General features: G+C 35.9%; 1 protein-coding gene across 3 annotated transcripts; it reads right to left on the bottom strand.

Moving 5' to 3' along the window:
• Positions 1–327: 327 nt before the first annotated feature.
• On the bottom strand, positions 328–20,735 carry UBA3 (ubiquitin like modifier activating enzyme 3). Of its 3 annotated transcripts, XM_036877760.2 has the most exons (18): positions 20,684–20,735; positions 20,459–20,500; positions 18,576–18,696; positions 17,196–17,276; positions 14,061–14,143; positions 11,421–11,501; positions 8,123–8,166; positions 7,725–7,789; positions 7,272–7,427; positions 6,365–6,467; positions 6,113–6,226; positions 3,042–3,095; positions 2,431–2,467; positions 2,264–2,345; positions 1,815–1,915; positions 1,630–1,693; positions 1,481–1,535; positions 328–1,152 (listed from the first exon to the last, which is right to left on the bottom strand). In XM_036877760.2, the coding sequence occupies exons 1-18, from the start codon at positions 20,701–20,703 to the stop codon at positions 1,064–1,066; spliced, it is 1,392 nt and encodes a 463-aa protein (XP_036733655.1). In that variant the 5' UTR covers positions 20,704–20,735; the 3' UTR covers positions 328–1,063. The 3 variants fall into 3 exon arrangements, 2 of the variants coding, with proteins under 2 accessions (XP_036733655.1, XP_036733656.1); XR_005023181.2 differs by lacking the exon at positions 1,815–1,915 and having other exon boundaries at positions 20,684–20,703; XM_036877761.2 differs by lacking the exon at positions 20,459–20,500 and having other exon boundaries at positions 20,684–20,731.
• Between the last annotated feature and the right edge of the window lie 4,675 nt (positions 20,736–25,410).

The raw sequence follows: 25,410 nt of genomic DNA, 5'->3' as shown, positions 1-25,410 counted from the left end.
ACTCGTTTTTCAGTACTTAATGCTTCATTTTACTTTTTGCTTTGGTCTTTTATGGGGAGAAAAAGGCATTTTAAGAGACCTTAATATAAAATGTAGTTATTAATAGTAATTAGTAGTTAATATGAAAATATAGTTATTCCATTTCATTATACTATTAGGTAATTAATAAATTAGTATTAAATTAAATCAAGTCAGTAGATATTTGTTGTGGCAAAAGTATTAATTTAGGTGCTGTAAATATTTTTGGATTAGTAATTCTGCTGTATGTTTAAAAATTATTCCTACTACAGAACTACTTACTATCCTTAATATACATTTTCAGTGAGAGAAGTAGACAATATATGATTTTATTAATAAATAGTGTGGAAGCATCAGTGATAACTGTTTAAACAGTAAATTCTTTTAAACATCCATGTTTTGGCTGTAATGTGCATATTGGCCTCTATGGCACTGCAAGCAAACACATGAAAATAGTTCCCACTTCCATGCACAGGTATTCAGCTATTACACCATTTACAAATTATTATGGACCAGGTAACCTTTGTAATAATTAATATTATTTGGACAGCCACAATTAAATGAATATTAAAGCGAGAAGTAGGTTATGTTCAATGTCAAGCTATGTCCTATGCTCTAGATGTAGATTGTAATATTTAATGTAATTTAAAACTTAATTTTCTTATCTTTTTTAAGAGGACATGTTTTGTATATGTGGGTGCTCAAGTGAAAACCGAGGAATGCATTCTTTGACCATAATTAACAAAATTTTGACCACACACAAAAGGATGTTTGCTCCCTCCTGTAAAAGATGCAGTGTACTTGCTCATAAGCTCTCTCTCCAGGCATCATTTCCTATGCCATTAATGAAAATGCTTACAAGCACCAGCCCCAGAATTCTGTCTTCAAGGAAAAGTTACAAAGCTAAAAAAGAGTGGCTCATTGTATTTAAAAAAAAGTCAAATTCCAGCAGCACTAATGCTAAAAAGGACATCGATTAGATTTCTTAACTTCCACGAAGTATAGTATTTCCATGAGTTTTCTATTATGTGCAGATTTCTTTTCCTTAAGAAGTAAAATGAAGTTTGAACAGTACAGTCTGTGGTGTGGTCACATCAGCAACGGCCAGTTCTTGCCCATCAACAAGTCCCAACTCTAAAATGAAAAAAAGCACAATTAACCAAAGCAAAAAAACTGTACAGCAGGGATAACAATACATACTTTCTACACAAACTACAGAGTATTATGGTCTAGATAAACATCAAAATGCAGTTCTATTTAACCAAGGCAATGTTACTTATTCCTTTTGAGGTTTTCTTAATGTTCTGCTGAAAGAGCAATTAATTCGATTATTATTCCTAAGGATATATTATTAGGACAATATCATTATTTAAAGGCATTAAGAGGAAATCTAGAATAAGCATTTATTACTTTTACCAAAAAAAAAAAGAAATTAATTACTAAATATACTCATTTAAAATACCTTTCAATGTCTTGGAGAGATTTGGCCTTGTTCGTTCTTCAATAGAGGTTACTGACTAGAAAACAAAATTATTTTAGTATAAAGCACATTAAATAAAATTAAAATTTTAATAGATTTTTCAAAGAAAATGGACACTGAACACTGATCACCTGTAAGTAAAGTGTTCTATTTTTTCCCTCTAACGTTGCTGTGATAGCTGGAGATTTCATCTGCCTAAATATAATTATGACAAAGAAAAATCAAAGATCACTTTTAAAAAAATAATTCTAGTTTTTAAAGTTTTAAAAATCACAAAAATTATTTCTATAACAGAACAAAAGTCTAGAACACTTACAGAGAAGCACTATTGGTTAGATAATCCAAAACCTCCTGCAATTTAGCTGATGGAGAAAACTGAATATTTTGAGGAAGCTGGCTACAAGCTGGGCAGTTTTCCTACACATACAAGACACAACAAATCACAGTGCTGCACACAGCAATACTAATTTCTTTATAACAATGAAATGAAAATCAAGTTGTTTTACAGTCATGCATATTCCCTATGAACACATTTTTTATGTTTTAAAATCTGCTTTTCAAAATAGACCACTTTTCCTGAATTAGTTTGCTACGCAGTATTTATTTCAGGCTATAACTACAAAACATGTATATAGCAAGTAGGGTGGTTTTAAACATTAAAAATACTTAGTGTGTTGGCAATTTTGTTCATATTTTTAACCACTCAAGATTTGAAAATCAAAGTATGCATGATCAAAAAGTTTCTGTTAGTATAATACTACCAACCTTTCTCTCTGCTTCAAACGTGTATGTGTATAGTCCATCTACATCATTGAATACCAAGTAATTATTAAGGGGAATATATGCACTGTAATGAAAAAATATTCATCTTTATATAGTTGATCCAGGTCAAAACATAAATTCATATACATATTAAAAATGAAACCCATTACCTTGTGGCTATTTTAAAAACCTCAGTGGCACACACGGCTGAAAAAAGAAAAGGTGCTTTAACTAAATGAAAATTAGACATTTAAGATTAGAAGATTTTTAAAAGTCAGTTATAAAACAGAAGAGGTAAAAATACAAGGCTATATTGATTTAAAAATAGATACAACAGATAGACAAACCTCCAATTATTAAATAAACAATACAAATTATAAAAAATTTTTAAACTTTTAAAAGAAAAATACATTAATAATATAGTCATTTTAAAAGACAGAAAATAACAAATTTTGTATTTGTTTTGTATAATCCAAGTGATAGAGTAATGTTACGTGTTTTACTTCCTCTTCAGATTAGTGAACAGCCTATTGTACTGATTTAAAAAAATGGTATTAAAATGTTTACTGCACACTTTATGACAGAATCTAAAACAAAATATATACAAGACCCAATAGCCTGTTCTTTGTGGACAGCTTAATTACACCACCCACTCAGGAAGGTATTAAATTCCTAGAACATGAGTTTTCTGCCATCAAGAGCTGCAGCAATGTCAGTTTAGATATTGAATCAAAACTCTAAAGGAAAGAAAACAGAATGAAGCAGTAGTCGTTTTCCTCACCTGCAATGACTGCATTTGTAGAAGCTACTGCAGGAATGATTCGTTTTACAACCCCTGAAAAAACAACCTTTATTAAAATATGGTCATTTCTTTAAAAAAAAATAGTTATCTAAAATTAAACAGTATGATTATTTAATACCATTTTCCACAACTTGATTTTTCAGGCTTTCAAGTCAGAAAACAGGCGTAACTCTAACCATGAAATCTTTGATATTCCCATCATTTTGTAGCACATTCAAAACCTTGAACAAGTTACAGTAGCACAGAAAACTCTTCACTAAGTTTCATATAAAGATAAGACAATAATAGCTAACAATGAGTGTTTACTGTGTTATTAGTATGAAGATTAAATAAGAGAGTTTTCATAATACCCTTATGTTAGCTTTTACTCTGATTTTAAAGGAAAATGAAAAGTAGCATTCACAGCTATACACCTATATACAGATATATACAGTAAGTGATAGGGGTGGTATTATGAACCCAAATCTGTTCCAAAGTGCATGATCTTAACTGATACATTACACTATGCTACACTCTATAAGGTTTAAGTATGAATAGTTAATAGTTACCTCATTTTTACTCATATAATAGTTTCACTATCTGATTCACAAAAATTTACAACCAAAAACTGCTCCTGATCATCTCTGCTTCACTCTACAACTTCGAGTACATAAAATATTAAATACAGTTCTCCATTTCTACCCTAGTTTTTTCATACCAGCATTCATGGATTAGTAATGAACAAAGCCCCACCTTAAACCATTTTTTTGTAAGTACAAATATTCCATAAAATCTTATCTGAATTGTTCATTTTAAAACACAAAAAACTTTAGAGAAAAGTGGCCATGTTATCTTGGAGTGTGAGGGAACACTGAAAGATATGTTCCCAAGACTTCAGGTGTAGGCAGGTTTCAAAAACTTCAGAAAAAAAGGTAAATATCTAAGAAGACATGAAAGGAAGACAGTTAAGTTTGGCAAGTTTTTTAAGAAGTTGATTCTGACCATATGATTACATATAATCTCAGAGAAGGGGAAATCGGGAGGGGCTCATGTCATGATGGTTAAACTGGAAGCACTCCGAGGAACCACGTACAGCAGGATGTCCTCAAAAGAGGAACAGGCAGGCGGAGAGGAGTATAAGACACAGTGCCCCATAAGGAGATTGCTGAGATGATAAGGACTTTCCCCATCTCCCTGAAAAAAAGCTAGACGTCACTTCCAATTTTGCTTCTGGACTCCTTCTCAAGGCTGAAGAGTACACACCAAGCCTGCTAAAAGGTATGGAAGACTGAATGAGACTACATATTGAAATTAATCTGTAGTTCCTCATCAGGACAAACTGAATTCATTTATTATTTCAAACAATTACCAAATGGGCACTTTATGCCACACGCTGTTCTAAGTGCTGTGTAGAGTAGCAGTGAGAAAAAATTACCTTGCTTCCAATTTTGGTAGGGGAGATAACATGTTAGTAAAGACAGAAGAAAATTCCAGATATTGAAGAGTTCTATGAAGAAAGTAAAGCAAGGTATGTGTTAAGAGTTGACAGTGGTAGAGGCAACCCAGTAGACCGGATGGTCAGAAAACACTCCCCTGGGGAGGTGATAATTTGAGCAGAAACCTAATGCATGAGAAACACACAGCCATACAATGACTTGGAGAAAGAGCATTTCTGTAAACAGCAAGGGGAGAGGCTCGGAGCAGGGATGTAAGAGTGTTAAGTATGAAACATTCTTTGCACAGAAAAATGAGGCTAGCATTATTTCTGAGCAATTATGAAAAAGTACAATAGTGAATGGCTCAGAGGTCATTTTCAACTGAATTATCAGGAAAACTGGTTAAATTGATACTTGAGGGATAACTGGTCAGCTTTCAGGGGATCCAAGAGGAGCATTCCAGGCATAAGGATCAGAAGTATTAAAGCTCTAAGGTGGGAATAATTTGGTGTGTTCAAGGAACACAAATCAGGTCAGAACAGGTGGAGTACAGGCAGTAAGGAGTGTGTAAGAATAGAATTTTCAAATGACATTATTAGAACATCCATAAATATAAGGAAATAATCACAGAAGAGAAATGGCAGATTTTCAAAAAGAAGACAGTACTCTTTGTGGTGAATTTGGTGATGACCTTGGACAAAATTCTAGAAAGGATAAACTGTGAGTACCTAGATTAGGAAACACTGATCACTAAGATTGAGCACTACAACTGTTCACGAAGGCAAGTCATGTTGGGCTCATTTAGTTATTAGGACCAGCTTGGCTCTGCAGGACAACGCGGATAACAGTATATCCAGGCTTCAGTAGAGTATTTTAGTGGACAGTAACTTCAAAAAATCAAAAGTATGGTAGCAATGTAAACAAGCAGACAAAACAAAACAAACACCCCTACTCCCCTCTAAACTGCAACAATTATGTTTACTATAAGCTATTTTAAGACAAATCCTAGAATGCTGCATTCTAGCCTAGGCAGTTAAGAGAAGTGTGGATAACTGGAATATGGTTAGAAAACAACATGGTGGGAACTTAAAGTCACGCAAACAAGTCAACAGTTTAAAGGAACTAGGAAGGTTGATGGCAGTGATAAAAACCAGGAGAGAATGTGATCACTGCTCTCCATATGTTAAGGACTATTAAAAGGTAGTTAGATTTGTAGATGCCACACCCTGGGACAATACTCAGACCAAACTAAAGAGATTTCTGCTCAATATACAGAATAATCATCTTAATCCAAGTGTGAAAGAAATTGTCCCAGGAGGTGATAAATTTACCTTGAGTGAAAAGAGAAAATGAATGGCTTGACTTGTAAAACTTAAGGCCTCTTCCAATGCTAAGTAAATAAGATTCAATGATTTATATTAAGTTCCTCCTAGCTAACAAGTAGTTTGGATTCTGTTGAACTCAGTTTCCGCCTACCAAATTTGGGGCACCTGGAAACTATTTCCATGGTACCTTTACTGAACCCCAAATGGATGGTGCAATCCAAAATCACGTATCCATTATATCCTTCAAAGCATCCCCAGCCCAAGAAAAGAATCTCCCATGATCATAACTCGTGGCAGTTGACTAACTTACCTTGAGTGAGTCTATATGTAACACCCCTAATATTATATTGTGATGCTCGCTCTAGGGATTTTTGGAAAATCCATTGAATATGATCAGGATCATCTCCATCTAATGGAATGCCTTCTGTTAGGGGGAAAAAAAGGAGAGGAAGGCAGAAACATGCAAACATAAATTAACTTCTTTTAAAGTAATTATCCAAATAAATAATATAAGTGAATACATATTTTATGTAATTCTGGATTATGAAATTAGGTTTATTACCTCCAAAAGGCTGTTCCTTAGGCCACTGCAATATCCTTACATACTCAATACAGTGTTCTGGTAGCCTGGGCATAGATGCAATGGTGCACATGGGAAAATTAACCTAAAACCAGAATTTGCCTTTTTTAAATGGATTTTAAACTATCAAATATTTAAAGATGAAGCTTGTAACAGTTTCCTACAATTCATCTTAGCCTTCACTTACAGAAACAAAACATTTTAAACTATTAATAACACTTACAAAACTAACAGAGAACAACTGAGTCACCTCACTTAGGTTGATCTATCTATAAAAATAGGTTTTCCCTACATTTATACTGTATATAAATTTATTTTTTAGACCATGAGAAGAAAAGTGCAGAATAAATTCCTACATACAACATTTTGTTGTTTACCTGGTATTTAAATTTGAAGGTATAAAACAAACCAAAACAATAACAAACAAAAAAAAAATTCACCAAGTTAAATCTATTCCAAGTAAATACTCATAAAATTACTTATATTTATAAAGCAAAATTCCAACTGCTTGTTAAAGGGTATAGGTACATTAAAGAGAACCATCTTTGGAAGGAGCCTTCTCATCCCTGGTATCTTTCTTTCCCTAAAACAATCACTAGCAGAAAGAAAAAAGATAATAGCTCCATCCCAGTAGGTAACTTTGTAATTGATCCTTAACCCCTACCCTCCAAATAAAAAGAAATTAATACAAATGAATTATGAGAACAGAAGAGTATCAATATTACGATATTCCATCCCTATCTTTCCTCATATTTATGATCCTTCTTAGCATAATTTTTAGAAGATAGTTACTCCTAATTAAAAATCCAAAATACTGACTAGACATAGTAATTCAATGCTAAGTTCACTCCAAGATCCTACAGGACAAATGCACACATTATTTGATTACCTGTGGTGGATACAGTTCCAGTGTGCACTCAATACAAGCAGTCATTCCAGGTAGAATCACCCGAGCATTTCCTTTAAAACCTTCTGTCCCTCCATCTATCAAAGGGACAATGGAGCTTGGATCTAATACACCATCTTCATAATTCAGAAGAGATATCTAGGAAAATTAGTGGAGGATTTTTAAAGGAGAGGGAGTAATTCCAAAAAAGGAGCATGCTGTCAAATAATTCTACAAGTCAATCACACGATTGAATACTAATACATCAAATCAAGGGATATAATATTAGCAATTAATATCCCACCTAAAAATTGACTGGAAATAATGAAGTATGTCTATTTAAATGAAAAATTAACTCTTGATTTTTTCAAAAATATAATATGGAATTCTATTTTACTGTAGGTTAGGAGCAGCAGCAAGAACTTCAGAGGCCCATAACAACACTGAAGTCCTTACCAGCATGCCATTTATCCATCTTCTGGCTATGATAGAGTCTAGGCCACATACAATTATATGAAATTCTACAAGAAAAAAAAAAAAGCAAGTTTAGTTTTTAAAAATACCATCACAAAATAATTCACTTTCTACAAAAGAGCAAAAGAGATACCCATGTTTTACTGCAATACATAGACACACACAGATATAACCTTTGAGCTATCCTTACACAGCAGCATATAAAAATGCAGCTAATGATGTCAACTAAGAATTCAAACAATGGCATTCTCTTTTCAATCACGTTACTGAAAAGTCACAATGAAGAGATGAAAGCAAATGAACAAACAGCCTTCCAAATAGCTAGCCAGCAAGTAAAATACAGAATTTAGTGAGGATTTAATTTCAGGAGGACAACTTACGTCGATAGAAAGTATCATTAAAATCCTGAATCTTGTTGAAATGTCTAAATACAAGTAAAGGAACTTAAGCTGCTTAATTTTTAATTTTCAAAGTGAATTTAACAATGCCATAAGGTACAAATCATAATATTTAAAATACCATCAATGTTCTCAACAGTGGCATTCAAGGAATCTGACAAAATGAACACAACCCTACTTCCTGACAAAACCTTTCTAAACACTCCTCCCCTAACCACTTAGTTTCTCTCATCCCTGAACCCACAGATCATATTTATGTCTGTTACACTTTCTACTCTGCTTCAGTTTTTATGTAAAACCATAAACGCTGGGAAAGCAGAATGTATGTAGTCAACCATCCGCACCAAGCAAAGGGCAATAAACCTTTTAAGAGAATGGAACAAGCATATTAAAGTTCCCATTTAGCTAGGTGACTCTTAAGACTTACTGCACAAGTTGAGAACAGTACACCTCAAATTTATACAATGTTGCATGTCAAATATACTTAAATGAAAAAAAAGTTACTGCAAAGCTAATTAACAAAAACAACACAGATGGTTCCAATAGCTTTTCCAGGTGATAATGGTTAATGTTTTTGGGGGGAGTGATACTTTAATTTCTGTTCATTTAACTCAGTTTTCAAATCTCTTTTTACCCAACTAAACCCTATGGCAGTCTTCCCCTGCCTGTAGGCTGTAAAGGGAACCCTATTCAAAATTGGCTGTGGTGTTAATCAGTCACAGCACTTAACATTTTTAGCAGCATGTGTGTGTAGAAAGAAATTTTTTTAAACAATTTTTCTGAAGGAGCAATTTTTTATGTTTAATAACTTATTATCAACTTATTTCTCTAAATTTACAACAAATAATCCATTTATATATTTTTAAAAAGCAGAGAGGAGAAAAGAAACACAATATATAATATGCTTGCCTTGGATTTTTTGTTCTGGCCTAAATAAAGCTATGGAATTCAATTTTTTTTTTCAATTCATAATATATTCAACTCTAGCCCTCACTCTATTCCATAGCTTATGCTTACTGCTAGAACAGGGAGGTCAAAAGAGAACCAGCGCAAACACTGGAGGAACAACAATAGGGGACCCAGGAGCCAGACCAAGATATCCCATCTCCTGGATTTCTATAAAATACTCAAGTTTCACAGATCTCAGTAATGGGGATATACTCCATTTCATTTTTCTTTCTCTCTATAGGAACCTATATTTGCATTAAAATTCTTTTTATTTCAAAACATATAGATGCACAGGAAGTTGCAAAGACAGTGCAGAGATGCTGTGTGTCCTTTACCCAATTCCCCTCAATGGTTACATCTTATTTATTGTACAGTATCAAATCCACCAATGTGACATTGATGAAATGTGTGCATTAGTCCTGTCATTTAGGTACATGTATAGGTTTGTTTAACCACCGCCATAAAGATACACTATTCCATCACCAAAGACTTTCCTCCTGTTACCCCTTTATCCTCACATATATCTCCCCAACCATGCCTAAGAATTCCTGACAGTCAACCACTAACTTGTTCCCCATCTCTGTAATTTTGTCATTTAAAGAATGTTATATAAGTAGAATCATACAATATAAGACCTTTTGAGATTGGCATTTTTCCTGCAGCAAAATGCCCTTGATACCCATCCAAGCTGGTGTATGTTTCATGAGTTCCTTTCTTTGCTCAGGTTATTATGGTATGGCTGCACCACAGTTTAACAATTTACCTACTGATAGATGTTTGGGTTGTGCCATTTTTGGCTACTGGAAATAAAGCTGCTATGAACATTCAAGAACAAGTTTTTATGCAGACATAAGTATTGATTTCTCTGGGGTAAATTCCCAGGAATGAAACTGTTGAGTCGTATGGAAAGAACATGTTCATATTTTTAAGGAACAGCCTATTTTCCAGATGGCTATGCTAGTTTACATTTCCTACCAGCATTGCATGAGTGATCCAGTTATTCTGTATCTTTGCCAATATTTGACAGTGTCACTATTTTTCATTTTAGCTATTCTAAGTGTGTAGTAGTATTTCATTGTGACCATAATTTGGATTTCTCCAAAAGATTTCATGTGCTTTCTACCATCTTTAGTGAAATGTCTCTTTACATTTTTTTGCCCATCTTCTGATTGCACTGTTTTGTTACTGTTGAGTTTTGAGAGTTCTTTATATAATCTAGATAGGAGTCCTTTGTCAGATACCTACCTCATGAGTATTTCCCAGTATGTAGCTAATATTCTCATCCTCTTAACAGGGCCCTTCACAAAGCAAAAGTTTGTAATTTTGATGCAGTTCAATTTATCAATTTTTTTCTTTTACAGGTCATGCTTTTGATGTGGTCTCTAAGGGCTCTTCACCAAGCCCAGATCCTGAGGATTTTTTCTTGACTCTTTTGGAAGTTACCCTCCAAAGTTTTACATTTTACACTTAAAACCTTTAATACATTTTAAGTTAACCTGTGTAATTTTAAGGTTTAGGTTGAGGCTCATTTTTTTTATTATGGATATCCAATGGCTCCCCGAAAATTTGTGGGAGACTTTGTTCAATTATTTTTGCACCTCTGTTAAATATCAATTGGCCACACGTGTATGTGGCTATTTCTGTTTTCTCTATTCTGTTCTACTGATCTATGTCTCTTTGGCAACACTATAATCTTGATTATTGTAGCTACATACTAAGTCTTGAAATTAGACAGTGATTCCTCACACTTTATTCTTTCTCATAATTTTTTTAGGTGTTCCTCTGCCCATCTGTATAAACTTTAAAATAGTCTTGCCTGTATCAACAAAAAATTAAGCAGGGATTTTGATAGCAATTGTGTTAAACTTGTATACAAATTTGGGGAGATAGGATATCTTCAGTATGGGAGTCATCCAATTCTTGAACACAGACTACCTTGCATAAACTTACTGGCACTCCTTTCATTTGGCTATAATTTGTTAACTATCTGCTACAATAAGGAGACACAAAGATTAACTAGATCCAGCCTACAAATCAGTAGTGCAGTTATGCAATTGAAACTCAAATTAAGGGCAATAATACAAAATCAACAATAGCACTGGCTACATAAGATTAATTTTAAAATGAGGGCAAAAAGAAAAATTTACATAACCTTAAAGAATGGAAGGAACATAAAGCAAAATATTATCAGAAGATACCTCAGTAAAAAGCTTACTGCTGCTACTGCTTTTTTTTTTCTTTTTGCTTATCTGTACTTTCTGTGGTAAGCATCTCCTTTTATAATAAAGAAAAAAATAAAAGCTTTAAAGTAACTTTTTTGTCAAAAGGATACGGAACCACATTGCAATCAGGAACTCTGTCATTTAGAAATTCTGCGGCAACTTCAGCCTTAGGTCTTCCAACATCTTTAGGCCTACAGGAAAAATTACATTTAAATTATCATTCACAATATAAATGTAGATGACCTACAATAATTTATGTTCAAACATAAAAAATATCCATGGCGAGTTTATTTAAAGGTTATTTAGAAGGAACATTTTTACCTAAGTATTTTTGATGAATAATTTAGTCATTCAACACTAAATGTCAACCCATGATGTTAAATATTTAGCATCAACCCATGATGCATGTTTTACAAGTCTAATTATTTCTTAAGTGAAAATATGAATAGTGTGTCGCTCCCACCCCTGTTCCAACTCTGGCCTCAGGCCCTGTAAAGCGTAATGGCATGTTTCCTAGAGATTTGTCATTGCAGCACTTCCCAATGTAAAAAGTTATCCAAGACCTGAACTTTCCAAGTATCTGCACTAAACCCCAGGACCTTAGCTGAAATATACACAAGAGTCATTCTAAGGATACAAAACCTTCATTTATCCCCTTCTTCCTGTGTGTACTGATTAAGTAGTAAATTTTGTGTTCCATAAGAAGCTGTAACCATATCTTTGAAGAAGGAATAATTTCACAGGCATTATCTAAAATTGCAAAATACTACCAGTATTTTTAAGAAGTTAAAAATGGAAGTCCTCAAAAAAGTCATTCTTAGATAACCACCATAGCTATAGATAGGAAACAACTTGAATTTTCTCATCTCAAATGGTTATTTTCTGTCCTAGTATTTCCTCATTCTCCTCACAGAAATAAATCGCTCCCTCATAAGTGCTTCATTACTCCTTTTTCACACATATTTTTGGTTTTATACATAGGTCTATCATACCCAGTAGAGTACGAACACCTGGAAGACAACGACCTTATTCTTATCTCTTTGTATTCCTTCGTATCTAAGCACAAAGTAAACATTTTTAAATAAATGAAATTTAAAAAAATCAGTGTGCTTAAGAGAAATATTTTCCTTTAAAATTGGAATTTTAAAGAAAAATATTTTAACAGGTCAGTTTTCTTTTCTCTAATACAGCAGTGTGATTTTTTTATTCAATACTTTTGATAAGAGTTTTATTCTTTGTCCTAACTTGCAATGGAAAGGCTCTAGCATAAGTCAAGGAATGAGATTTCAGAATCACACTCAACTACACTGGACAGAGTTCTTTAGGTATGTAAAGGGGATAAAGAAGACTTTTCAAGATTCTCTTAAGCTGTGAATTGTGTCCTTTCACAGTAGACCCCAAATAAGAGAACCTGCAGTTGGTTTCTTTGGGGACTAATTTACCATTCCAGGATCAGACTGTTCATCAGATTGTCTCACCTACAATACTGCACTTTGAATAACATGGTTTTACACACGTCCCCTTGCCAGGATAACTCAGCCAAACATTTAACCCTGAAAACAGGTACTTACATTGAGGGTTGCGATTAAATGAGGTACTATAAAGAGTTAGAAAGTTCTTAATATATCCTGAGCACTGAACAAATATTAACTGTCATTATGATCTTCAATCATTATTTTAGCCACAAATTAACTGAAATGTCATGGCCTATTATCCATAACCAGTCAATTCAGTGCTGTCTTTTTTAAAGCATTCACACAGTGCAGTTTGGTTAGACTGCAAAGGACCCATGAACTTTTCTGTAGAAAATGGAATTTTCAAGGGTTAAAAAATAAAGAAGCTTAGAAGTTAAATGTAAAGTTCCACTGTAATTACAATACTTAATTAACTTGACTTAATTTATTCCATCCTTCAATCTCTTTAATATCTTCTGTGAAGATAACGTAGAGGGTATATGCCTGGCAAAAACTTAATTTTATATTTTCTGCAAGCCTAACCTTATCTTGCATACTTAGGATTATTTGACCACTTTGTCAGTATTCTAATCTACTAAAGAGAGAAAAAAAAGTCCTTATATTTCCATATCTGATTCTTTGACAAGCAACCAGACACTTTCATCTAAGCCACTCAAACCCCTAAATGCTCATACTAAACTTCACTGATGACCCTTTCCTCAGATCCACATCTTTGGCCTTACTTCCAGCCTTTACCGTCATTCCCAACAAACCATTCCTAGATGCTGTCTGTATTTCATGCATGTCTAAGGTAATTATCCTTCTTTGTTCCATTTCAATTGCTCTGTTTTCTCTCCTTAATTCTTCACTTTGTTTCTCCTTCTATGAAAAGCTCAAACTGTCAGAACTTCACTGCCCCAGAGTCACCACTCAAATCTTGATTCGTAAGTCCCCATTAGTATATCTCACTAGGGCCTAATAGCTCCTGTTCTCTTATGAGATAAACTGAAGGAAAAGAGCAGCATTCCATGTCTTCAGGTCACGGTCACCCCAAAAATCACATAAGCCTTTTGGAAATTCCGTTAAAAAAAAAATCAAAAACGTATTTTTGCTCAGAAAACTACTTTCACCAGAATGCCCAAAACTTTCTTGCAAAATTTTACCTAAAAAGGGAGTGGTATTTATTTCTTAAATAAATTAGTGTTATCCTCACAGTAGATTTTAAAAATTATTAAGCTGCAGTTTACTCAAGTTCAAATGATTATCAAAATTTTAAACTAAGATATTAAAACTTACCTAAATAAAAACTGCCTATTTAGATTGGAAACATCTATAGTGTCCATGTCTATAACATGAATTTGTCTAAAACCAGACAATGCCTGTGGGAATAAAAAAAATCCAATTAAGCAGAAGTTTCCTTACATGTAAAATTTTAAGACTTGTTTTCAATGGCATCATAAGTCTACATATGCTCAATAATAAATTCTGCATAATTGTATTCACTGGTTAAAGAGCCTTACAAGGTGTTAAAATTCAGGATTCTTGTAAAGGTCAAAAATACGTTACTCAGTTTTAAACAGTCTATAGCTAAAAGGGAGCAACTTGAAATTTCTATAGTTGTTTAGAATCCCATAAGCTCATTTGTAATGTTTGGTGCTTTGCTGATGCTGCCAGATTATTTTACTTTTCTTACTATTTAATAACTGTATGTTATTGTTTCTCAGAATATTGTTAAAAGCAAGTCCTACAAGCTTTATCTTAGTTTACGTAACATTAAGCATGCCACAATTCAGAAACAATTATTACAAGATACATATAAACACACACATGTATACTGCACATACACAAGGATTATCTTTAAAGTACTGAATCAAGAACAAGCATTAAAAAAAAACTAGGAAGAAGCACCACACTTGTGTTTCAGTGATAATGCCATATATTCTAACAGTATAACCACTGTTCAAATTTACCAGCAGAAGCAAAGACTGAAAAAGTAAGTTTCAGTAATTAATTACGCTTTTCTGGTCTTGGTCAGTTTACTTAAGTCAACAAATTAAGGCCCCTGTCAATAGTTTCCCCATTTTTGTACCCCTCCTTAAGGCAAGAGATCCTCAAAAGAACTGTCCGTATTTGCCTTCTCTAAGTCCTGTCTTGTGCTTATTCTAAACCAACTTTCCCTGTCAGCACTCTACTGGAAACAGCGCTTGTCAGGGTCACCAGCGCCTCCATGTAGCTTCTCCCGTGACCATTCCCAGTTTCTCTGACCTTACCCACCTGAAGTATCTGGCACGGTGTGGATCAATTCCTCCTCCTGAAAATATATTCTAACCTTAGTCATCACACTCACGAGAAATTTGAACACTTTTTAAAAATTGGCTTCTGGTCCACCACACTCAGGAAGGAGTTTCCCCCCTGCTTTACTGGCCAGAATTTGGAGCGCCCTCGTGCTGGCTTAGGTCTGGTGCTCCCAATCTTAGACAAAGCCTGATCCGACAGACATCTCAAACTGAACAATTCCCAACACCAAACTCAATCATCCTTGCTTACCAACACCACCAACTGTTCTTTTCCCAGTCTCCTCGTTTCAGTAAATGCTACCTCCATCTCTCTTTCCAGTTGCTAAGCAAGAACCTTGTTGTGTCATCCTTGACTCCTACAACCAATCCATTAGCAAATTCTGCTGGCTCCATCTTCAAAACGTATCCAGAACCTGACTGCCTCCCACCGCCTCCAACGTCATTGTCATCTCCTGTCTAGATGACTGCAACAACCTTCTAACTAGCCTCTCAGTTTCCTCCTCTGGTCTTCCTCAGCTCCTTTCTCAGTACATCAACCACAGAGATTCAGGTTAAAAGCCAGATCAAGTGAACTCACCCACTTAATTCCCTGCAGCGACTTCCTGACTTGGAATAAAAGGCAAAGGTCTTACAGGAGCCTCTAAAGCCTTTGTGACAGTCACTCCGAGCCCCTCCATCTTCCATCGCCTTTCTGATATCCTCTTGGAAAATGCTCCCCTTATCCATCTCTGCTTGAGCTATAATGATCTCCTTGTCCTGGATCATGCCAAGCTCCCACTTCACGGCTTTTGCACCTGCTAAGTGACTGATCCTCAGATCTTATCTCCAATTACTTGACATGTAAAATTAGTATATATCACATTTTCAAATAACAACTTCAAAATGGACAAATCTAAGCATTGAGGGATTTCTACATACAATGCCTACGAAAACCACTGCCCATCCCCCTTATTCCTTCTCCTGTAGAACTCTTTGGCACTGCAAGAGTATTTATGTCTGATAAGGTACTGTCGTTTGGTTCCCCATATCACACATACTGCTCTTTATTCTGTGTGAGACATGTCTCCTCAATGAAACTTCTAATTTATTAAGGACATAGTACCGGGATGACCTACAATACCCACAGAACCCAGCACAGCACTGAGTACCACAGAGCTTATTAAGTTTTTGCAGTTTCACTAGGAGTGACTTCAGCATTTCCTAGCAAAATTAACGTAGCTGTTTATATTTAAAGTTTAGCTCCATAGCCGACTTTTTGGGCCCTTCATTCGGCCCTTACTTGCCTCATTTTCAAAGGAGTCCACTCTAGCATTTCCACCTTTCTACACACCAATAAGAAGGCTGGCATACCACAGCTCTGAATCAATTCTTTCCCTACCCATTTTTGTTAAACTGATAGCCTTGTAAAAAAGCTACTTCATTACCAAAAATCAATGAAACTAATTAAATAACAAATTATGGATTTTCAACCAGTACATGGAAATAGCTTCACTAAACCCACCCTCTCTTAAGTCTCAGTAAAAACTAACAAAAACATTTAGCTCTAATTTTATGGGTCTCTACCACAAGGGCATCAAAGATTACTGTCAAATTACGTCATCTAATGACCTAATGGTTCAGTGAACATAACACTTGACTATGAATTAGTGACCTGTATTAGAGTCCAGGCATGATCACTATAATTCAGAAAGACTTGGGCAAGTCATCTAACTTCTCTGAACTTCAGTATCCCCCCTATAAGAAATGAGACAATGTCCTATCCATCTAACTGGGCTGTTCTGAGAAACATATGAAATAATAAATTCTTCAAAATTTCACATTAAAATATGAAATTAATGAGTGCTTTACAAGAGGAAGCACAAAGATTTGTTTGATAAAAAGCAGAGAAGAAAACAGAAGAATGTCCACCAATGACTTTATAGTCGAGGACTTCAGAATTTAAAAGGTTCATCTTCACTTTAATCACGGTCTGGAATTTGACCTGCTAACTTTAACAAACAAAAGCTCAGGAGAAAAAGTTAACAATCATAATGAATAAACTTCCTTATATGACAGAAAAGGAAAAAGGTTTAACTGTCACCAAGAAGAAAAAATACATATTATATATATATATATGTATATATATATACATTACCAGATTTTTCAGGAGCTCACATCCTAGGCCGCCAGCTCCAATCACTAGAACTTTACATGTATCTAACAAAAACTGGAGAGACTGTAAAGAACGAAAAGGCTTATTAAAATCTGGTTGATAAAAAATATAAGTAACCATCAATAAAGCAACAAGCCATAGTTTCTGACGCTTCCATGAAAAATTTAATTGAAGATAAGAGATTTTGTATTTAACACATTATTTTAAATTTAGGAATAAGATAGAACCAGAAATTCTATAACCTGAATGATTTCAGGGAGTTTCAATTTTAGTGTTTTTAAATTCACTTTTATTATATGGAATTAAAGGGATATTTCTAACAAGAAAAACTATGCCTACTTAAAAGTTAATTTTTTTTAACTTTGAAAGGGGACGGAAATCATCAAATTCAGTTATTTAACTTCCTAAAGACAGAAAAATGTAAATATCTTTAGAACAGAATAGCAAGCCCCGCATAAGATGGTTAAAGGTCTTAAAAAAGGTAAAAACAGCAATAGCTACTTTCAAATACAGTGAGTGAAACTCACAAAACGTGGTATGACAGAAGAATGGATAAAACTCTTAGAAAAATGCATATGAGCAGAAATACAATTTGAAACAATCATAACAGAAGTATCCTAAATAATCAAGCCAAAAAAAAAATATTGAGAAGCACAAGAAATGCAGAATACTATCAATTCTGTCCAAGATTAAAAGAGAGAAAATTTATCCAGATGAGACACTGAGTCAAACCCAAGAGTCTGCACCTTAATTTTAGGAGTAGTATTTCTATTTTGAAACAACATCTCTTTACAAATACAAAAGGACATAAAAATGTACTACAAAGAGTACTTTTTACTAACTCGAAATAAAAAAGAGGTCATATCTAATTGAATGGTTGTCAGACACTACCAGTCCAAAATTCTATTCCTCTATTAAAAAGCAGTCACATAATTTTTAACATGCAATTAATTATATTCAATTCTAAGTAAAGATGCTCATTTCAACAAAAATTCAAAATTTAAACAAGCACATCTATATTCCTATCAAAACTAATTTCTCACAGCAAGGCTAAAAATGGAGTGTTTCTCAGAAGTCACTGCAAACTAGAATTTTAAGTGAAGTATAACTTAGAATTTTAAATGAGGTTATGAAGTTATTTTCCTCTTGAAAAAGTTCAACATAGTACATGAGAAATGTAAAAATGGCTCAAATATTAGTCATTCAAATAAAATCGACTGCAAGTATCAATTTAGTATTTCAAGATAACTTACACAGCTGTATTAGTATTTTTATTATAAGAGCAAATTAAAAAGGAAGAATTTTATTATTTTTGAAACATAAAACTATTAGAGGAGTTACTTAAAAATAAATGTTTCTCACTTCAGTGCTTGGTTCGAAATCAGGGTGTGTGAAGGGTCCAGATCGCTCGAGGAACTTCTTTACATGGTTCCAGCGACCTTCCCAGTCTCCAGTGTCCCCACACCCACCATCAACAGCCATTCTGCACAGAACACAGTAAATTCAACTGCAAAGATCAATATGAAAGAGCCAGCCCTACAACGATTACGGTTTCCCCAAATGAAAAGGTAACCACACGAGATGCTCAAATAAAAAGGGAAATATTCATAATGTGATTATGCTTATGCTTTTAATTTCATTCTCTTGGCTCTTGTATAGTTTGAAGTTAAAAACTGCATGTGTTTGATGAAATCAGTCAGTCTACATGTTTCTGGGTTCCTATAGCAACTCAAGATAAAATTTGGAAATACTGGTCAATTGGTTAGAGAGAGGGTTTCCTACATTTGGAATTTACAAAATATCACTGCAATCTTCCCCATCTGTTCTATCAACACACTTGGATCAGGAAATATCGGTTACAGGAAGAAGAAAACAAAAAGCTCCACTTTCAGAACTGGCTGTTTCATATCTCAATACAGCTCATGAGTCCAAGACTGAAAGGTGTGAAAGATTATTTTTGATGAGAGGAACTTTCACACATTTTCTCTGAGAGGTCCCAATTTCCAAAAAACAGAATCTCTTAATGCTGTGAGGTGGTTTCTATTGCCACTAAACAAAGTTTTAGGTTACAAAACCACACATAGGAATTATCATTTAGAAATCTTTTACACAACTGAGTAAGGAGGGACACCTATAACAAAATACAAAATGTATATTCTAACAAAAATGCAACTTCTACTCAGTTCAAGATTCATGTTTGGTTGTGATTATTTTTAATTTCAAATTTCCTTTAACTCCACAATTTCTACCTCCCGATACATTAGTAACATCCAATTTTCACAAAAGAGACAAGGAAGCTTTTGATGTCACAGCTGGGTTGCTTCCACAATTAACAGCACTGGGACCTTGAGCAGATTACTCAATAGTCATAAACCTCATGTGCAGGTTGAATATGGCTACTTCCTAAAGTCAGTTTGAGGATTAAGAGATAATCCAGAGACTTTAGCATACTACTTTGCATATAGTTAGGTTTTCAAACTTTAACTGTTATTTTGAGCAAAAGAGGGAAGGAAATCAGATGGGAAGGAATGTGAAATGAAGCTTGTCACTGCAGTCCTCTTGCAATTTAAACTTTCTAAGGGAGATCTCTGACTCTAAAGCACGGCTACTGGGAATTGGCAGATAAATTACTAATGCACCACACCCACTGCTTGAGAACTGTCTTCCCCTCCTTCGCAGACAGGAGGAAAAAGTATATGGCATTAGCCAGGTTGGAAAACACTGTTTTAAATCTGTCTCGCCACAAAACTAAGCATCTGATAAATCGCGTGTGTAATAATGAGGGAAATTAGCTCGTTAGAGTCAACACTCTCCTTTAAGAGCCAATGCAAAAATGATTGAAGTGCTTAGTACAGTATCTGATAAAGTTCTCATAAATAGTTTACAATTAATGCCGAAAGGCCAAAATCGGCCCAGTGTCCGTTTCGTGTGTTTAGGATTCCCTTTTCACAAGGTCGCGGCTCTGACAATTTGGAATGGAGGAGGGGGCGCCAGGGTCCTTCGGCAAGACCGTCAGGTCAAGCACCACCTGCCGTGTGGACCGCGGGCCCGGCGCGCGCCGAGAGACCGGGAGCGGCCCGCCGGGCCCCTGGGGCTGCGGCACGGGGGTCGGGGGATGAGGCCGCGCGGCCTGCAATCCGGGTGCCCCCCTCCCGCCCCCCAGGCCCGCTGCGGCTGGTCCCCTACGCCTGGGTCGGGGAGGCGGGGGTCCCCGGAGAGAGCCCCGGCCTCCCGGCAGCACTAACTTCTCAGCCAGCAGCTCCTCTATTCTCCTTCTTTTCTTCTCCCTAAAAGAAAGAGAGAATAAAAGAAGGGTCAGCATCACGCTACACATTGGGCACCGCGAGGGGATGGGGGGCTAGGGACGGGGCGGGAGGCAGTGGGGGACCTCAGGTGGCGGCGGCGACCGCCCACGGCCGCGCGCTCCCACCACCAGCCCGGCCCGGCGCGTCTGGGGACCGACTACTTACGGCTCCTCGCCATCCGCCATATTGTTCTCCGCCTCTTCCCAGGTGCCCCCAATGTGGGCGGGGCGAAGGGGGCAGGGGGGAGGGGCGGGGCCGGCGGGGTGGGGCGGGGCGAGACTCCCGTGGGCTTTACAGCCTGCCCTTGTCATTACAATCTCCATTAACTACACTTAGGTATATTTTATATAGGGTATAATGTTATGCTGTGTGAAAATACAGACGTAATACATTATATGTTTATGCAATTTTTATGTCCGTAAATAACCATAGAAAATGGTGTATTCTATGGAAAAAGTTTTTGGAACAGCAACCCCAACATGCCAGAGATCCCCTCTGAGGCAAACCGTTACTTTCTACTTTTCAGCACGGTCCCAACATCTTTGCATAAAGGTATGCACTTTAAGGACATCATTTATCTGAATCAGTTTGTAGCAATGGGATGGGGAGATTGTTATTGTCTTCCTTTGTGACTGTCAATACAAAAATTTTAGTGTCAGATAACAAATTCAGTGGTAATGGAACTAAACTGAAAGATGCTTTTTTTCCCGGTGAAAAAATGTATATTAGAAGAAAATCACATAGAAAAACACAAAAATTAAAGAATAACTTAGAACATACATAGTTTCATCATCTATAGACATAAATAAATTATGATAAAATTTTGGACCATTTTCTTCCAGAGTCAGAAATAAATAGATGGATGTGTGTGGTTCTGTGTGTGTGTGTGGATGACTGGATACAGAAACATAACCATGCTCAAAATATGTATACATATATTTCATTCTTGGAATGAGACAAGAATGAAATTTAGAGTCAGAACAGTTTAAATCCTGACCTTTCCACTTAATAGCTAATTTAGGCACTTGCACACTTCTGTGTCTTCATTTGTAAAATATTTACCTCATAAGACTTTTTGAGAAGTAAATGAAATACACAGCAGTTCTCAAAACATAGTCCCTGATCAGCCTTATTAGCATCACTCAGGGAACTTGTTACAAATGCATATTGTCAAAGCCCTGGATGAGTCTGCAAAATAAAGCTTAAGAACCACTAAAATGGAGTACATTAAGCCTGATAGGTCGTAAATATAGTAGCTGTTAATAAATTATTATGTTTCATCTCCTCTTTGTCCTTTATTATTATCCCCCAGTCAGGCTTACTTCAATAGCATTCACTGAGCTGAAAGTCAGGGCCAGGAGGTAGTAAATGGGGTTATAGGGTTCACAGTCCACAGTCTGTAGCAGAAGACACTATCTACTTTTCCAGGTCACATGTCTCAATGTCAACGCAGAAACCTTTTCTTGCCCAGACTACTCCACATACGGAAATTACTGAGTTTAAATCATTGCTTTTCAAAACAGGCTTATGTGGGCTGGCCCCTCAGCAATGCTACTTTCATAACTTTTGATTAGTGACAGTGAGCAATCACAGCCTCCTCAGATGGTGAAAACCAACAGGCATCCTACCCATTTCACAGCGAGAAAACTGAGGTAGGGACAGGCTGCTGCTGGGTGAAGAAGAGGTCTGCAAAGGCGCCTGGCCCTGCACCTGCATCTGGGACTAACACACTGACTCACTGTGGTGGTACTTTGACAGATGCCGCCAGCACTCCCACTGGTCAGACCGACCAATTAGAAATAGCCAGTAATGAAAGTAAAAGAGATGTGCAAGTGAAACCTGCAACAGATTTCATTTCAAATAGAATATATCATGAACTATTAGCCTATCCACTATGGTTTATATACAGACAAATAAACATTCAAGGTGGACCTATCTAGAAACACAGATCTGGATATAAGAGTCCCAGGAAGGCCTCTACATTAAATAAATGGAGACAAAGAGCTGCTACTAATAGCATTTCAAACAGTACCTGAAATACAGTAAGGATACCATGCATCCTCCTTTCTTTTTTTCATTTAAAATGATTTTTATGACAAAGGTAGAAATGTGTAGTGAAAAAAAAAATCTCCCGTAATCCAACCAGAGAAAGAAGCATGGTTAACATTTTTGGAGAAATGGATAAACGGATCATGCTACTTACAGCTATATATGGCTTTTTCATTTCCTTCTTTATTTTTAAACCTCTCTGAGGTTTAAACAAAAACCCACTGAGCAAATGTTTACTGGATATCTATTGCTTATGATCAATGAATAATCATATTATAACTAACACTCAACAGCTTGTGGTCAGGCAGTGCTGAGCAACTGGAAGGTAAAAGTTCTTGGTCACAGCTCCTAACATTCACTGATCTCTCCAACAGCTGTGAGGGCCTACTAGGGCTCCTGTGCTGGTCATGACTAGATCATTTACTCAGGTTGCTCACAAGTGCTGTTTGTGCCCAAGGTCATCTATTCAGCTCGCCCACAGTGCTGCTTCTTGAAATTCTTAAGCCCCAGGGAATTCTTCCACACCCACTGACTTCCTGTAACTGAGCACCAAGGTCTGGCACATCTCTATCTAGTACTCCTCTAACTATCTTGTATTTAAGTTAGTGTTTCCATTGCTTTGCAAGATCTTGAAGGTAGGAAAGGCTGGATTCTTCTCACCTTTTGTATCTCCCACAATGCTTTCACAGATCCTTGAAAGAACTCAAAATATCGGTTGGTGTCATATTGAAAATTTTCAACTCTTTTTTCCTATATCAAGTCTACCCAGATACAACCACAACAGTGAAAATGTAACAAGTCAGAGAAAAGTCAGTGGATGTTCATTATAGAAGCGCAGAAAACAAATCAGGTTACAGCACTATTAATGCCAGACAGATGAATAGTGGCCTGTACTATTACTAATAACAGTAACAGTAATATCTGTAAAATAAATAAAAGTGGATCACAATACTAGGGAAGACCAGAAAGATTTCTAAGGCCTAAGTACTGAGCACTTCATTAACTTTGGGAGTGTCAAAATGGCCACCCATGAAAAACTTAAATAAACCATCTGTTAATTAAGTTGAAGACTAAACAACTGACATCCACATTCCTGTTAAAGGATAAACACCTTTCCCCTTAATATCTTTCAGTGCCAGGTGTCTGGCAAGAATGGGTATTGCTTCCTCTCTTTTCCTTGCATAACATCTTATGTAAATGAAACGTACTCCTTTGAAGTTCTGTCTTTCTCACCTGTCTCTTGGCAGATATAAAACCTTTGTATGACTTGGGCTTTCTGGAACATATTTCCTACTCTACTGTGCTAGGAGTTGTATCTTCCTGGGCAAAGGCCAAATTTTGGCTCAAGTAAAACTCTATTTTCAAGGTGATTTGAATGAATTTTTCATTGATGTATTTGTGAGCAATTACTGTACAAGAAGCACTGCCACCCATTCTTTCATTTTTCTTCACCTACATGGCAGATGTTCTTACTATACCCACTTTACACATGAAGAAACTGGGGCTGAAGTAGATTAAGTAATTTTTCCAAAGTCACCTACCAGAAATGAAGGAGCCAGGTCTTCAATTTTACTTTCTCTGACTTTAAACCTTCCCATTTTTCTAAAGCAAGAAAATATGAGAACTCAGGAATTTTTCACTTTTTCCATTTTATTCAAAAGTATAAACTAGGCTATATCTTAATACTGATTTGATTCAGTCATCAAACTTTATCCTAAACACCAGTGGCTGGAGTAATTTCTTGGAGTCATTGTTAGGTCCTTAGTTGCTTCCTGAATCATCAGGGAAAATCAAAGTATGTCTAGACTTTGCATTAGGTATATTTTATTGCTTTCCAGTTTTTCAAAAACTGATGGTCTGAGGATAGTGAATTCGGTTTTTAAAAAACAGCAACACTTGCAGGGGTAGAGATTGTTATTTTAGGCACTAGAGTCTTAGAAATCTGCCTACCAAACTGTGCAATTAACAAAATAGTTTTTTCTCATGACTTTGAGATAAAAGGAGGCTTACTGTACCAACCAGCCCCTTAACTGAAAAAGATGACCTCTTGGAACCTTCAGAAGGAAATCTGCAACTACTACATCTCTTGGAAGTTCTTTGAGCTGGTATATGAAACAATCACCGTATCTATTAAAATCCTGGGCCCCCTTAGTGAAAATTGTTCCCAAATATTCACTTAACGCTAAGAAAGCTCTTTTGGACTGGAATCCATGTTTCTGCCCAGAAAATACTGGGTGCAGAACAATTCGTTCACTGCAGACCATTTTGCTTTCAAATGTAGAGAACATTCCACCTCAAGGCTGAAGTAATGAGAGTGCCCGCTTTATCAGAACGGCACAGTAGTTCAATAATTTTGCCCCGAAATAATACAGATGGAGAACAAAAAGTGAAACAAAGCTGCACCCCCGTTCTACGCGTTCTTCTTTCCCATTTTGCCAATCTGATTTCACTCATAGTGACTCACAGTGAGACACAGAAAACACAAGAATTGCATTCAGATGTGCAGAGGTTCTTAACTACTTAGTGGTCAACATCAGCTCATCCCTCAGTAACACTACACTAGCCTTCCATTCCATTCAATTTGGACTGGCATCTGAACAGCTGCAAAAAAATTTCCCGGAAGTCCAGAACGCATTCCTAAATTAAACACTCAAAAGGGGTATTTCAAAGGAGGCTGATTGTATTCGAACTGCTAAGGAAGGCATTCCCCTCTTCGCTTCAAATTTCCGCTAGTTTCTTTCTGTCATTTCATCTCTATTTTGCACTCTGCGTTTTGCTTTATCGTGAGGCCCCAGTTTTACTGTAACAAACCACTTCTAGCCAATGAGAAAGTAAAGAAGAGA

This window comes from Manis pentadactyla, chromosome 1 (assembly GCF_030020395.1).
Source record: "Manis pentadactyla isolate mManPen7 chromosome 1, mManPen7.hap1, whole genome shotgun sequence".
Lineage (NCBI taxonomy): Eukaryota > Metazoa > Chordata > Mammalia > Pholidota > Manidae > Manis > Manis pentadactyla.
This window is presented reverse-complemented; position numbering and strand designations above follow the sequence as displayed.